Consider the following 16,853-nt stretch of genomic DNA (forward strand, 5'->3'; position numbering starts at 1 on the left):
TATAAGTCAGATCTCACTGATTATTCAATAACGTAACTGTTACAGCAAAAAATAAACAGAATAAGTTATTAAAACTTCCTGGCAGATTAAAACTGTGTGCTGGGCCGAGACTCGAACTCGGGACCTTTGCCTTTGCGGGCAAGTGCTCTACCAAATAATTTTTTTTTTTTTTTTTTTTTTTTTAAATCTCATTTTGTTCGCTTTTGTTCGATGCATCTGCTCAGGGCGGACGTCGTAAGACATCCTTTTAAGTTCGTTGTTGATCGATTAACTCAGTTTTTTTATTACAGAGGGCAGCTAACCCTGTGACTGAACACGCTGAGCTACCGTGCCGGCACCAACTGAGCTACCCAAGCACGACTCACGCCCCGTCCTCAAAGCTTTCATATCAGCGCACACTCCGCTGCAGACTGAAAAACTCTTTCTGGAAACATCCCCCAGGTTGTGGCTAAGCCAAGTCTCAGCAATATCCTTTCTTTCAGGAGTGCTAGTTCTGCAAGGTTTGCAGAAGAGCTGCTGTAAAGTTTGGAAGGTAGGAGACGAGATACTGGCAGAAGTACAGCTGTGAGGATGGGGCGTGAGTCGTGCTTGGATAGCTCAGTTGGTAGAGCACTTGCCCGCGAAAGGCAAAGGTCCCGAGTTCGAGTCTCCGCACGGCACACAGTTTTAATCTGCCATGAAGTTTCATATCAGCGGACACTCCGCTGCAGAGTGAAAATCTCATTCTAGAATATGTTATCATTGTTAATTTTCTTTCAGTATTGCTTTCTGTAGCTAGGCTGAGTAGTAATGGGAACAATACTGTAGCGGACACCCAAGAGCCACGTTACAGCAACACTGTTCAGAGAGATCATTTCATCTCGAATACTGAGATAGGTTCCCTCAAGTTACACACAACTTTAAGAATGGTCTGTGTCCTTTGTTTAGCTACGAGATGTCGTGAGTTTTGAAGGTCTCTGCAATTGAACCACCAAGTTCTGTTAAGATCATTTCCTTAGATGTGATGTTATGCTCCATATAAAAAGAGAAGAAACTTGATAGCGTCTGCGTATTGCGTGAGTGAAGACGCACCCGCCACGACCTGGTCGAGGTAGGTCATGTCCTGGATGGCGTCGTAGGTGATGGCGCCGCCGTGCTTGCGCACGACCGCGTCCACCTCCGCCCGGACCCGCTCCTGGACGTCCTGGTGCAGCGCCAACTCGTGCAGGCAGAAACTCATCGTCGTCGACGACGTCTCGAAGCCCGCCGCGAAGAACACGAAGCACTGCGCCGTCATCAGCTCGTGCGTGATTTCTGCAAACAGGAAAACGGCGTCTATGTCTAAAAAAAAATGGTTCAAATGGCTCTGAGCACTATGGGACTTAACATCTAAGCATTCAACGAATTCGAACATAAAACATTGGCAAACAATCTAAACAAGAACCCTAAAAAGTTTTGGTCATATGTAAAATCGGTAAGCGGATCTAAATCCCCTATTCAGTCACTCGTTGACCACGATGGCACCGAAACAGAGGACGACCGAAGAAAGGCAGAAATACTGAATTCAGTGTTCCGAAACTGTTTCACTGCGGAAAATCGTAACACGGTCCCTGACTTCAGCCGTCGCACGGACGCCAAAATGGAAAATATTGAAATAAACGATATCGGAATTGAAAAACAACTGCTATCACTTAGTAGCGGAAAAGCATCCGGACCAGACGAGATACCCTTAAGATTCTACAGTGATTATGCTAAAGAACTTGCCCCCTTTCTATCAGCAATTTATCGTAGATCGCTGGAAGAACGTAAAGTACCTAGCGACTGGAAGAAAGCGCAGGTCGTTCCCATTTTCAAGAAGGGTCATAAATCAGATGCGAATAATTATAGGCCTATTTCGCTTACGTCAATCTGTTGTAGAATAATGGAACATGTTTTGTGTTCTCGTATTATGACGTTCTTAGATAATACAAATCTCCTTCATCATAACCAACATGGATTCCGCAAACAGAGATCATGTGAAACTCAGCTCGCCCTATTTGCCCAAGAAATTCACAGTGCCGTAGACACTGGCGAGCAGATTGATGCCGTATTCCTGGACTTCAGGAAGGCATTTGATACGGTTCCGCACTTACGTTTAGTGAAAAAAATACGAGCTTACGGAATATCGGACCAGGTTTGTGATTGGATTCAGGATTTCCTAGAAGAAAGAACACAACATGTCATTCTTAACGGTTCAAAATCTGCAGATGTAGAGGTAATTTCGGGAGTACCGCAGGGAAGCGTGAAAGGACCTTTATTGTTTACAATGTACATAAATGACTTAGTTGACAACATCGGTAGCTCCGTGAGGCTATTTGCAGATGACACGGTTGTCTACAAGAAAGTAGCAACATCAGAAGACTCGTACGTACTCCAGGAGGACCTGCGGAGGATTAATGCATGGTGCGACAGATGACAGCTTTCCCTAAACGTAGATAAATGTAATATAATGCGCATACATAGGGGCAGAAATCCATTCCAGTACGATTATGCCATAGGTGGTAAATCACTGGAAGCGGTAACGACCGTAAAATACTTAGGAGTTACTATCCGGAGCGATCTGAAGTGGAATGATCACATAAAACAAATAGTGGGAAAAGCAGGCGCCAGGTTGAGATTCATAGGAAGAATTCTAAGAAAATGTGACTCATCGACGAAAGAAGTAGCTTACAAAACGCTTGTTCGTCCGATTCTTGAGTATTGCTCATCAGTATGGGACCCTTACCAGGTTGGATTAATAGAAGAGATAGACATGATCCAGCGAAAAGCAGCGCGATTCGTCATGGGGACATTTAGTCAGCGCGAGAGCGTTACGGAGATGCTGAACAAGCTCCAGTGGCGGACACTTCAAGAAAGGCGTTACGCAATACGGAGAGGTTTATTATCGAAATTACGAGAGAGCACATTCCGGGAAGAGATGGGCAACATATTACTACCGCCCACATATATCTCGCGTAATGATCACAACGAAAAGATCCGAGAAATTAGAGCAAATACGGAGACTTACAAGCAGTCGTTCTTCCCACGCACAATTCGTGAATGGAACAGGGAAGGGGGGATCAGATAGTGGTACAATAAGTACCCTCCGCCACACACCGTAAGGTGGCTCGCGGAGTATAGATGTAGATGTAGATGTATGGTCATCAGTCCCCTAGAACTTAGAACTACTTAAACCTAACTAACCTAAGGACATCACACAACACCCAGTCATCACGAGGCAGAGAAAATCCCTGACCCCGTCGGGAATCGAACCCGGGAACCCGGGCGTGGGAAGCGAGAACGCTACCGCACCACCACGAGCTGCGGACTCTATGTCTTGCCAGGAAAACTTCAGCAGAGTGGATTCGCGAGCTACAGATCAAGAGGTGCCAAAGAATACACGTTTGGCTGTCACAGGAATTATGCGTGAAGCTCTAGCTGACTGTCCAGCAAAATATTACTGAAAGATGTCTCGCAAAAACCAAAGCAATTGTGGTGACGCGTAAAGACTTCGTAAGGTAGTTTGCAGACTCATAGGTACCAAAGGAACTGAAATTGGTGACACCAGTACAGAAGCGGAAATGCTAAACATTGTTTTCAAGTATCATTTACGAAGATCAATCCAAAATACTGCCACGATTTAATTTTTACACTACCGTCATTATAAACGGCGTACTATAGACGTCAGTACACTGGATTCTAAACTACTGGCCATTAAAATTGCTACACCAAGAAGAAATGCAGATCATAAACGGGTATTCATTGGAAAAATATACGAGTATTATACCAGAACTGACATGTGATTACATTTTCACGCAATTTGGGTGCATAGATCCTAAGAAATCAGTACCCAGAACAACCAGCGATGTAACTTGCCTCTGCTATTCAGTTGATGGCACTGAACTTGACGTTTCACCGGCTACGATAACAACCTGCCTAGACCACCGGCCATCCGCTGCCAGACAGTCGCACCCAGCAGGGCACAGTCCACAAGTATCCTCAGAATCATGAGGACAATTCAGTCAGTCGGTGGCAGGAATCTTCGTCCTAGACGCGCCGGAACGGTAAACACATAAACTGCGGCGACACTCAGACGTCTCGCAGGTCGTTTCGCCCTGCATACAGTACGCGAAACTCGACCGACGTCAGTCGTTCCACCAGGTGCTTAAGCCTATTGTACGAACCCTTCAGAATTCAGGGAAGTGCAGCTCTCAACCGGAAACGCAGAGTGCCGCGTCCTACGATGCTCGCCTCGCCCAGGCCACACACAGAAGTAAAATAACATGTTTAGGAATCGAGTGAAAAGTATTTTTTGAGCTCTCAGTACAAATACTCTCATTACAATAACCTTATTCGGTCTGTTACTACAGTGCAATGAAATAGAGCATTAATAAAATTGATGAAAATGAGAGGAGACATGGGCATGGAACCTCTTATGGAAACAGGTTAGTTCGAAAGTTATCCTTCACTCTCAGATAGGAGAAACACTACAACTTACACTAAACCAACAGAGTTAGAACAATAGAATATTTTGCATTACTTTAACTCATGTTAGATCTGACTGTGCAGTGACAGCACACTTAAACAGCATGCAGTGGGTAAAAGTGCAGATATTTTATATGTGGTACTTCTGTACGTACACACGTTAGTGTGTTAGTTGCTGTACTTCTGTGTGGAACAGTCTTCACATACACGTCCAAACTTTACAGCTTGATGTTTTTTTTGCACAGTCGTACTGGAACACTACGTAGACCTCATCTGTCGGTACAGGCTGACCGTTTTGGGTCCACACTTCTTCACCCAACCAGTTGCCCATGGCAACATGTACTTTGAGGTGGTAATCAATGTAAAAATAAATGACTCTTAATAACTATAATTACTGGTAGTCTAATGACATAAATGCTAATGCAATGTGTTTTGGTAATCCTTCTTCAGACACCAACAGAAACACCTGTTACACACTGTGTATTCCATTGCAGTATGCAAGTTTGCTTAGCCCCAAATATTTCTCTAACACAAGTCAGATCGCCTTGTTGTTCGTTCTTGTCAAAATACTCTAAAAGAAAGGAGATTTTTCTGGTCATTAGTACCAGAGTCAAATTAGTTACGCATTTAGGTTAAAGTCAAATAGGTAATAACGTCTTTCACATGTGACAACCAGCGCTTCAAGTTTCGGGCACAAGATGTTCTTATCCAGTTATACAAACAAGTATTTCCTCCATATGTATAAAATATATTCAACTATTTACCACCTGGACGAACTGCAATATAAGTAACTAAAGTTGTTTATGGTTGAATCTAAGAATGTAATCATTTGATTTAAAAACGTGTGAATGTGTGTGTACGCGCGCGCGCGCGCGCGCGCGCGTGTGTGTGTGTGTGTGTGTGTGTGTGTGCGTGTGTGTGGGTGTGTATGTGTGTGCGCGCCTGTGTGTGTCACTACATTCGAATCTACACTCCTGGAAATTGAAATAAGAACACCGTGAATTCATTGTCCCAGGAAGGGGAAACTTTATTGACACATTCCTGGGGTCAGATACATCACATGATCACACTGACAGAACCACAGGCACATAGACACAGGCAACAGAGCATGCACAATGTCGGCACTAGTACAGTGTATATCCACCTTTCGCAGCAATGCAGGCTGCTATTCTCCCATGGAGACGATCGTAGAGATGCTGGATGTAGTCCTGTGGAACGGCTTGCCATGCCGTTTCCACCTGGCGCCTCAGTTGGACCAGCGTTCGTGCTGGACGTGCAGACCGCGTGAGACGACGCTTCATCCAGTCCCAAACATGCTCAATGGGGGACAGATCCGGAGATCTTTCTGGCCAGGGTAGTTGACTTACACCTTCTAGAGCACGTTGGGTGGCACGGGATACATGCGGACGTGCATTGTCCTGTTGGAACAGCAAGTTCCCTTGCCGGTCTAGGAATGGTAGAACGATGGGTTCGATGACGGTTTGGATGTACCGTGCACTATTCAGTGTCCCCTCGACGATCACCAGTGGTGTACGGCCAGTGTAGGAGATCGCTCCCCACACCATGATGCCGGGTGTTGGCCCTGTGTGCCTCGGTCGTATGCAGTCCTGATTGTGGCGCTCACCTGCACGGCGCCAAACACGCATACGACCATCATTGGCACCAAGGCAGAAGCGACTCTCATCGCTGAAGACGACACGTCTCCATTCGTCCCTCCATTCACGCCTGTCGCGACACCACTGGAGGCGGGCTGCACGATGTTGGGGCGTGAGCGGAAGACGGCCTAACGGTGTGCGGGACCGTAGCCCAGCTTCATGGAGACGGTTGCGAATGGTCCTCGCCGATACCCCAGGAGCAACAGTGTCCCTAATTTGCTGGGAAGTGGCGGTGCGGTCCCCTACGGCACTGCGTAGGATCCTACGGTCTTGGCGTGCATCCGTGCGTCGCTGCGGTCCGGTCCCAGGTCGACGGGCACGTGCACCTTCCGCCGACCACTGGCGACAACATCGATGTACTGTGGAGACCTCACGCCCCACGTGTTGAGCAATTCGGCGGTACGTCCACCCGGCCTCCCGCATGCCCACTATACGCCCTCGCTCAAAGTCCGTCAACTGCACATACGGTTCACGTCCACGCTGTCGCGGCATGCTACCAGTGTTAAAGACTGCGATGGAACTCCGTATGCCACGGCAAACTGGCTGACACTGACGGCGGCGGTGCACAAATGCTGCGCAGCTAGCGCCATTCGACGGCCAACACCGCGGTTCCTGGTGTGTCCGCTGTGCCTTACGTGTGATCATTGCTTGTACAGCCCTCTCGCAGTGTCCGGAACAAGTATGGTGGGTCTGACACACCGGTGTCAATGTGTTCTTTTTTCCATTTCCAGGAGTGTATTTATTAATATAAGTGTTACACATTATGAGTTGTAGAATATAATTGGAGGCCATCACATCAGGGAGCTTCCACATCATGAACTTTATCGTCACCGTCGTCATTAGTCAGTTTACTCATGGCTGAGTGTGATGACCTAACTTCTTCATTCATTTCTAAAGTTACTGCACATTCGACTAGACGTCTCCACCTACAGTGAGTTTCAGCCTTGAAACACGTATGTAACGTAGCAGCGATGGTGAGGCATGATAAAATCTTTGACCAGAGAGCCTTTTATCGTGGTTAGTCTGCGCTTGACCGCGCGAGTGTTACGAGCAGTACTCTGTCAGTAGTCGTTGCGAGCAGTAGCTCAGTTCAGTTGCGTCCAGTAGTCGGTCGGTAGTAGTCGTGCAGTACAGTTGCGAGCAGTCTGTCAGTGGGCAGTCTGTGAGCAGTTCAGTATGTCGGTAGTGTTGTGTGTGAGGAGTCGGCAAGCGTCGACATGGCATTCTGGTCAAGATACAGGACGAGGTATATTATTTTTAAATGCGCTCAGCTAATAATGTAAATTAACTGTAACTAATTTGTGCAATAATCGCCCCAATAATAATTTTGATTTCAAAGCAATTTTCAACAAAAGAACCAGTTAATTGAACCAACGATTTCCTTCCATTTCCTTTAAAGAAAAGTTTCAGTTAAATTAAAAAAAAAATATTATTTGCAATGCATTTCCTCCAAGCAGTGGCCAACAATAAGAGCAGAAACCTGACATGCAGTTATACTGAGGTAAGAAATTAATTCTGATTTTTGCACAGGGCCAAAGACCGACATTTCGGTCCAATTGAGTTATCATTATCACTGAGATTTTCTTATCACTGAATTGACTTTCATTGTTTTTGTGAGGAACTTACACCAGAGTCAGATTGCGAATTTTTATTTACTTGTCATTGTCATTAGATTTTTATTGCAGGGAGGTTACGTTTGGTCCCATTTCTATTAAATATTGTCTTATAAATTTCGGTGGGGAGGTTACACTTGGCGACACCCAGTCCAGGATCGTATTTCGTTGAGAATCTTTTGAACAACAGTCAGATATCTGCTCTTATTTGGTTAGATATAATTAGAATTTGGCGCAACGCTTTTACTAATCTTGTGACTTTCTTTCTACAGGGCAACAGCAATTCGTTGCTCTGTTGTATTTGTGTGTTGCTTTTGCATTGTGCTTATTTATTTTGTGAATAATTTTGACTATTGTAAAAATGCCGCGAAAGACTGTGAATAGTGTATCGCGAGGTATTATGAACGAAATAAGCGAATTAAATAACTTCACCAATAGTACTAGTGACACGCAGTGTAATGATGACAATCCTGCGTTCACTGACAATCAATGCGTTCCAACCAATAATGATGACTTTTGTCTTAATGATGAACAAACGAACTCGGCTATGTCTTGTGTTGATTTGACGACAATTGATGACGCGGGGCGCACTATTGTAATGAGCGCTGGCCAGCTTAACACACCCGGTTTGGGAAATTCAAGTGACGAACAGACAAATTTTTCTAATGAAAATGAACAGGATACCCAAAGTACGACGGATTCATTTAATTCCGAAATAGTGTCTGACAGTGTACATCCGACTGATAAACGTTTTTGTAAATTGCAGAATGACCAAATGGTCACACAAAGCGCGACGATTGCAGATACACCACTAAACAGCACAGAGAATATAAACGCTAGTTTTGACTTGGTACGAATTATGACAAGATTGCTACAACAGCAAAGTGAGAAAATAGACAATAGTGTCAGACAACAGAGGGAAAATTTCAAACAATTTATGAAAAAACAAGACGACTATTACAAACAGCGGTAGGAAATGATGAATAATTATTTCAAACAACTTAATGAAAGTGTCGACAACCATTACAAACAACTTAGCGAAACAATTAATGAAAGTTTCAAACTCACAAGCGAAAAACAAGACGACCTTAAAGAACAGAACAAACAAGTTAGTGAGCAGATTACAGCTGTTACCGTGCAATGTCGGGACAGTAAAGAACAATTACGTGAGGATGCTAAGGCTTGTGCTAATAACAGTAATGAAGAAGTTGGCACTGTTGCACAAGAATTAAGTAGCACACGTGTAGGCACAACAGAATCACATAAAGACGAGATTAATGCAGTCACTGAACAATGTTCAACGAACGAAACACAGATACACGAAATTAATGCAGTCACTGAACAATGCCCTAAAGACGCAGTAAAGATACGCGACGAGTTTAATTTAAAGTCACTGGAAGTTTCACACACTGTGAATACGGAAGTTGTTAATAAAAGTGAACGTCAGAACAACCAAATTGACGAAAGTAGTAAAGTAACAGAATTAACAATTATTTCAGTCACCAATACGTCACAGAACCCGCCACGTTGCGAGCATTTGTCAGACTTACGCAGTGCGTATAATTTGAGCAATTTACAGCAACTACGCGACTTAAAATCCGAAAAGCCATGCGACTTAAAATCTGAAAAGCTACGCAACTTGAAGTACGAAATGACACAGACGAACAGATTCACTCACAAACCTGAACGTGTCCTCAAATTCAGTGACGAGAACGTTGATAATAAGCAATTTGCATTTGTAAAAAAATCTAAGGAATTTAGTAATGACAGAGCACAGATACACGATTTGCACTGTATACGACAATTTATTTTTGTACTTTCACCGCTATTACCTGTAATGCGGAAGCGAGCTTTGAACCTGATGCGACAATTTGCTATTGTATTTTCATCAGCATTGCCTATAATGCAGAAATTTGAATTAGCACGGATACAACAATTTGCCTTTGGAATTTTACCGCTATTGCTTGCAACGCAAAAGCTAAAATTTATTTGCAGTGCGTAAAAGACCTCAGGGGATTCATTACGCTTTAATGAATATGTGCCGTAGTGAGCATAGGGCCCCGAGCTGTAGTAGTGCTGTTTCATCTTTAGTTTTCTGCACTGCTGCCTTCTCTTCTACTATCCTTTATATCTATCAAAACTGCTCTTTAACTATTGCTCTTTGTAGAATTAAGAATATGTAATGAAAACCCGATATGACAATTTTTTTACCGAATGTGACAATTTTCAGTAGGCACTCCCGTAATGACAACTACCGCCGTAATTTTAATTACAGATAAAAACGTAATCACCAGTATGTGTAAAATTATTAGTAACAGGAACCACATTTTTGTAACAATAGATGTTTTTCACTACAATAGCATGAAAGTCAACCGCTTAGCATACCTAACCAACAATGCAGTCTACAAGGTCAACCAAACTTTAATGTTTCGCCGCGTGCACGTATAGTCCCAGATCCAACAAATAGTAACGCACAGCAGCAAGGAAATAACTACGTATAGAAAACACAGTATTTGAATTCCTATCGCAATGCACCGTATAGAAGTGACTATCATGACCAACGTAAAAATAATGAGCACAATTTTCAGCGTACATTTAATAACAGTCGATCTTTTCAGCAGCAAGAACATCAGCAACAACACATTATCATGAATGAACCAGGCAATAGATGCCATCTATAGCGTAACACGTCAGTAAGAAATAACAGAGCAGTTCCAATAGTCGAAATGCCACAGCATCCTCCCGTAAATAATAGCACGTACGACAGAATTTGACCAGACACAGTACAGGTTGCATATTCCAGTAACGTAAGCAATAATTTAGACACGCAGAATCTTCTTCACGAAAATGTTATTAATTTTGACGCCATCCGACACACGTTTGCATTAAGGACAGAATTACGACGTATGTAGACGACATTCTTATTGCAGAAGCTAACTGGACTGAACACAGTCTGACTCTAGAACAACTGTTGCAAACTTTTCGTGCACAAGGACTTACAGTTAATCTTAGTAAATCGCACATTGGCAAAACTTCTATAAAATTTCTTGGACACGTAATTTCAGCAGAAGGCATTGCACCTGATCCGGAAAAACTTCAAGCTCTAAGTGACATTACTGTTCCTACGACGAAGAAGCAATTACGCAGTTTTTTGGGCTTAATTAACTTTTTTCGCAAATTTATTCATCATTCTGCTTTAGACACACCTAGATTATGCCATTTAACAGGTAAAAACAGTATTTGGTCTTGGGATAAGCAAGCACACTCTGAATTCATGAACCTGAAACATGCTCTGTTGAATGCAGCACTTTTATCGCACCCAGATCTTACCAGAAATTTCTCCATTGCCACCGACAGTTCTAACACGGCTTTAGGCGTACATATTTTCCAGGAAATTGAAGAAGATGGCTCTACAGTAATCAAAAACATCGCATTTGCAAGCCGCATTTTGTCACCTGCTGAACGAAATTACTCCGTTACAGAATTGGAAACATTATGTGTTGTATGGGCTTTTACGAGATTTCGGCATTTTCTTTATGGCAGACATACCACCGTTTACACAGACCACAGAGCGATACAATTTTTACTTTCGGCTAAATTCACTCACGACAGATTAAGTAGATGGAAACTTTATTTACAGGAATTTAATTTTACAATAGTTCACATTCCCGGCACATAAAATGTTATAGCAGGCGCACTATCGCGTTCTCTGAGCAACAATCAGCAAGACGTAGCAACGAACTTCTGCAAAGCAAATTTCAGTGTCATGTACATTCAGCAAGTTGCATTTGAAAACTTTATTTCATCGTCATTACAGGACATAGCACAAGAGCAAAATAAAGACAACGTGTGGAAAGAAATTAAACACCTTTGGCAAGATAGGAATAATGTTACGATTAGAATACACACATACTCTCATTCCAAGATGTAATTAATTCCATTCTAAATGAATCCACTATGCTATCTCCGTCTGTTATACTGAAAAACGTTGAACCACCAAACAAAATTAAAGAATTAGTAAACTTCCCTACCTGTCGTCGACTAAGACACCACGAAATAATTGACATTGCGCTGAACATCACCAAACGTGCCGCAGAGCGCCGGAGAAGACAGCAAAAACAGGTTTGTACACGCCGCGACTTTCACGTTGGACAGAAGATATTACTGCGTACACACTATTTATCCAGCAAATTAAAAGGTAAGTGCAATAAATTTGAACTTCTATACGCAGGTCCATATCGGATTCGCAGCATTCCTCATCCCAATGTTGTACACGTCGAAACTTTGAGAACCAGAAAATCGAAAGGCAACCACCATTGGTCAAATATTAAACCCTTTATTGAATGAAGACACTGTATGATTCGACACACTATGATGCCATTTACTAATGCAATTATATTCACATGACTAATTACTGATGATTATCGTATTTTTTGTTGGCAAGTGCCCGACAAGGTAAGGTTAGCAGGTCGCTTTTCTTGTCGTTACACATCAGACCGTGCACATTTTCCATTTCTTTTGTGTATATGATTGTATTCCAGTTTTGTTTGTATGCACTGTGAAATAGTTAAGATATAACACACACCAGTTGACTTTGACATTTTTGTTGCCCTATGATATCTCAACATCGTGACTGTTTTACATTTTTCTTTTTGCTGCTGCATTGTATTTTTCTCTGTACATTTTTGCATCTGAACACTGTCAATGTCTTTGACATATTACGTTTTCTGTCATGTTATGCTGTATGGTTAATTATGTCACCATAAACCAGACATTATTTAGTGGGTATATGATTTAAATGCAAGACATTAATCTCTGTTCATCAATTTCAGAAAGAAATGATGCGTGTAAGAAATAAATTCAACAGAAATGGGAATTTCACCTACGGAATAAACGAAAGAAGATGCAATAACTTTATGAGGAAGAGTAAATGGATCAGGATTAACAAGCATTAACAAGAATATACTATACTCATCATAGAATAGCAGTCTTAACTAATTTTTCTTTCAGAATACAAGGCGACTGATGCAGGCTGTAAGACATAACTACACATCTTAGTTTTAGTGATGAAATATGCTAGAGATAAGGAATAGTTGTGTAATGAGTAATGAAGTGATATTATTGCAGATGATAATGAATGGTGATGAATAATGATGAAGAATATGCTGTTATGAATAATGAAGTTTTTCTTTATAGGTGATGATAATAATGAAGTTATGATAATATGGATAATGAAGTGATTGATAATGAAGTTTTTTTCTTTACAGATGAGGATAATGTTGAAGTTATGTATTTATGCTATGTAGTTATTTAAGTATTTGTTGCAGTTTGCTTTGACAGCAGGTGTTATATTATATAGTAGGATGACGGAAAGTTTTGGAAAGGACAGCTATGGAACACATTTTTATACCCATTTCACTACCTGTTAATTCGAAGTTCACTACTTTTCAGCATAGTGTGCGTTTCTTCTTTCAGGTCAATAATCCATTTTGTATTTTTTTTTCCAGGAGAAGCTTTTCATGATACTTACTAAACCTGTTACTTATTATACCTGTTCTAGTACTTACATTTTTATTTTTTTACCCATTTGTGTCTATCATTTATAAATGTGATCACATATACTGCCTTGTTACATAACCTTGCTACAGCTGACTCATGACGAATGATGTTACCTATCCTCATTTGCAGCAATAGGTCAAAAGCAAATAGTGTTATGCCTCAGCAATTAATTATCGATCCCAACGCAATGCATTGCTAACAAAAAAAAATATATATATTACCAGTCCCACATAATGTCACTAGTTTATGATAATTCTGAATAATACTGATTAGCTCTGAATAGTATGTCACTTGAGTAATGACTTCTTAATGAGACAAAAAATATATATACACTCCTGGAAATGGAAAAAAGAACACATTGACACCGGTGTGTCAGACCCACCATACTTGCTCCGGACACTGCGAGAGGGCTGTACAAGCAATGATCACACGCACGGCACAGCGGACACACCAGGAACCGCGGTGTTGGCCGTCGAATGGCGCTAGCTGCGCAGCATTTGTGCACCGCCGCCGTCAGTGTCAGCCAGTTTGCCGTGGCATACGGAGCTCCATCTCAGTCTTTAACACTGGTAGCATGCCGCGACAGCGTGGACGTGAACCGTATGTGCAGTTGACGGACTTTGAGCGAGGGCGTATAGTGGGCATGCGGGAGGCCGGGTGGACGTACTGCCGAATTGCTCAACACGTGGGGCGTGAGGTCTCCACAGTACATCGATGTTGTCGCCAGTGGTCGGCGGAAGGTGCACGTGCCCGTCGACCTGGGACCGGACCGCAGCGACGCACGGATGCACGCCAAGACCGTAGGATCCTACGCAGTGCCGTAGGGGACCGCACCGCCACTTCCCAGCAAATTAGGGACACTGTTGCTCCTGGGGTATCGGCGAGGACCATTCGCAACCGTCTCCATGAAGCTGGGCTACGGTCTCGCACACCGTTAGGCCGTCTTCCGCTCACGCCCCAACATCGTGCAGCCCGCCTCCAGTGGTGTCGCGACAGGCGTGAATGGAGGGACGAATGGAGACGTGTCGTCTTCAGCGATGAGAGTCGCTTCTGCCTTGGTGCCAATGATGGTCGTATGCGTGTTTGGCGCCGTGCAGGTGAGCGCCACAATCAGGACTGCATACGACCGAGGCACACAGGGCCAACACCCGGCATCACGGTGTGGGGAGCGATCTCCTACACTGGCCGTACACCACTGGTGATCGTCGAGGGGACACTGAATAGTGCACGGTACATCCAAACCGTCATCGAACCCATCGTTCTACCATTCCTAGACCGGCAAGGGAACGTGCGGTTCCAACAGGACAATGCACGTCCGCATGTATCCCGTGCCACCCAACGTGCTCTAGAAGGTGTAAGTCAACTACCCTGGCCAGCAAGATCTCCGGATCTGTCCCCCATTGAGCATGTTTGGGACTGGATGAAGCGTCGTCTCACGCGGTCTGCACGTCCAGCACGAACGCTGGTCCAACTGAGGCGCCAGGTGGAAATGGCATGGCAAGCCGTTCCGCAGGACTACATCCAGCATCTCTACGATCGTCTCCATGGGAGAATAGCAGCCTGCATTGCTGCGAAAGGTGGATATACACTGTACTAGTGCCGACATTGTGCATGCTCTGTTGCCTGTGTCTATGTGCCTGTGGTTCTGTCAGTGTGATCATGTGATGTATCTGACCCCAGGAATGTGTCAATAAAGTTTCCCCTTCCTGGGACAATGAATTCACGGTGTTCTTATTTCAATTTCCAGGAGTGTATATAAAATAATGCTTTGTAACTGGCTAATAACTGCCACTGTTTATTGTAATGAGACTACTTATAATGCCCATGGTTATTAATGCTATGATTGTAATTAGCTGATTTTTAATAATGACTTCTTAATGATCTGAATAATACTGAATGAGGAACAATGTTTTATACTATTCGATACTTGATGGCCACTGAGTGCCAATAATTAATGTCACTAAATGAATTACGCTATTAATTATGCCATTAATTAGTTCCTGTTTTCAATGATGATTTTTCAAGTTCTATTACTGGCCACTGAGTGCCAATAATTAATGTCACTAAATGGATTATGTTATTAGTTATGCCATTCATTAGCTCTTGTTTTCAATTATGACATTTCATGTTTTGGTCACTGGCCAATGAGTGCCAATAATTTGTATCACTCAATGTATTATGTTAATGCTAGGCCAATAATTGACTCTCCTTTTCAATTAAGACTTCTGATGAACAGTATACTGTCATACTAAATATGCTTTGTAACTGGCCAAGGACTGCCACTGTTTATTGTAATACGATTACCCATGATGCCAATAATTTAATTTTATGAACATTATTCTGTAATACTACATACTTGGTACAGAAATGTTCAATAACTGGCTATGAATGCCGCGAACTACTACTGTAATTCTCAATATTATGTGACTTAATGTCCTTCACCTTATGAGCTAACTACCCTGAATTACTGCAATATCCATTTGTCCTGTCCATCCTCATAATCATGGAGCACTATATTCGGTTTTTGCACTAATTCTACGTTGGTGTGCCTTGTAAAAGCGTGGTGTTGACACGACATGCTGTCCACCACCGTGAGCGATGAAGACGTTATTATGGTCCCACTGTTTGGTGTACCTAGTGTACTGCCAAAATGAAAACATGGAACATTACTACGACAGTTCAGTGTCTTGGCTACGCTGATAAATTCTGATGGGAAAAGAACTTCAAATTGCGTCACTTGGTGTTGTACTTCTGTGGAATGATATGGACTTTCAGAACAGCTGTGTGCAATCTAAAGTGCTACAACCATGATGCAATCCTTCCCTTTCCTATCCTAATAGTGAAAATCATTTTTTGCTAACATCATTTATGTTCATGGCTATACATTTTTTCGATTCGCTGAACCCCAGTGCGAGTACACTTATGTCACTTGTCGACATGATTTTGCCATTATGTTTATTTGTTGTGAAAATGCTAAAGACATTTTTTCGATTTGTTCTGAAGTACAGTATATGTGCACTCTTGTCTTTTATATTGTATATACATTTTTATTTTGATTATATGTTCTGAATTACAGTGCATGTGCACTTATGTTATGTGTTAATATGCTTTCTACTGAACTTCAGTGCCTGTGCACTTTACTCATTTTTCAATATGATTTGTACTCATTCTGTATACCTTTTGTGATTTTCTGTATGTTCAATTCTTCAGTGGGTATGCACTTATGTCATTTGTTACTCATTGTATATACATTTCGTCATTTGCTGATATGTTCTCAACTCCAGTGCGAGTACACTCATGTCACTTGTCAACATGATTTTCTGCCATTATGTTCATTTGTTCTGAAAATGTTAAAGAATTTTTTCAGTGCGTGTGCACTTTGTTATGTGTCAAATAATTTGTACATACAGTTTTCTGATTTGCTACTATGTTTTGTACTCAGATCTTGTCTTTGTCTGAAATGTTTGTACTCGGTGCATATGCCCAACATTTATTTCATGTATCTAAATATTCTGTAAATTGTACAAGTTGACTAATTCAAGAA

The 16,853-nt window shown here is 42.4% G+C and overlaps 1 protein-coding gene across 1 annotated transcript in view; it reads right to left on the reverse strand.

Annotated features, from left to right (window-relative positions):
* The window catches only part of LOC124622047 (cytochrome P450 6a2-like), a 114,826-nt gene that overhangs the window by 16,279 nt on the left and 81,694 nt on the right, over positions 1-16,853 (reverse strand). The window contains exon 5 of the mRNA XM_047147609.1: positions 1,072-1,293. Within this exon, the coding sequence (XP_047003565.1) occupies positions 1,072-1,293 (222 nt within the window). The remainder of the gene's footprint in view (positions 1-1,071; positions 1,294-16,853) is intronic.

The sequence above is a fragment of the Schistocerca americana genome, chromosome 7 (genome assembly GCF_021461395.2).
Source record: "Schistocerca americana isolate TAMUIC-IGC-003095 chromosome 7, iqSchAmer2.1, whole genome shotgun sequence".
Taxonomy (NCBI): domain Eukaryota; kingdom Metazoa; phylum Arthropoda; class Insecta; order Orthoptera; family Acrididae; genus Schistocerca; species Schistocerca americana.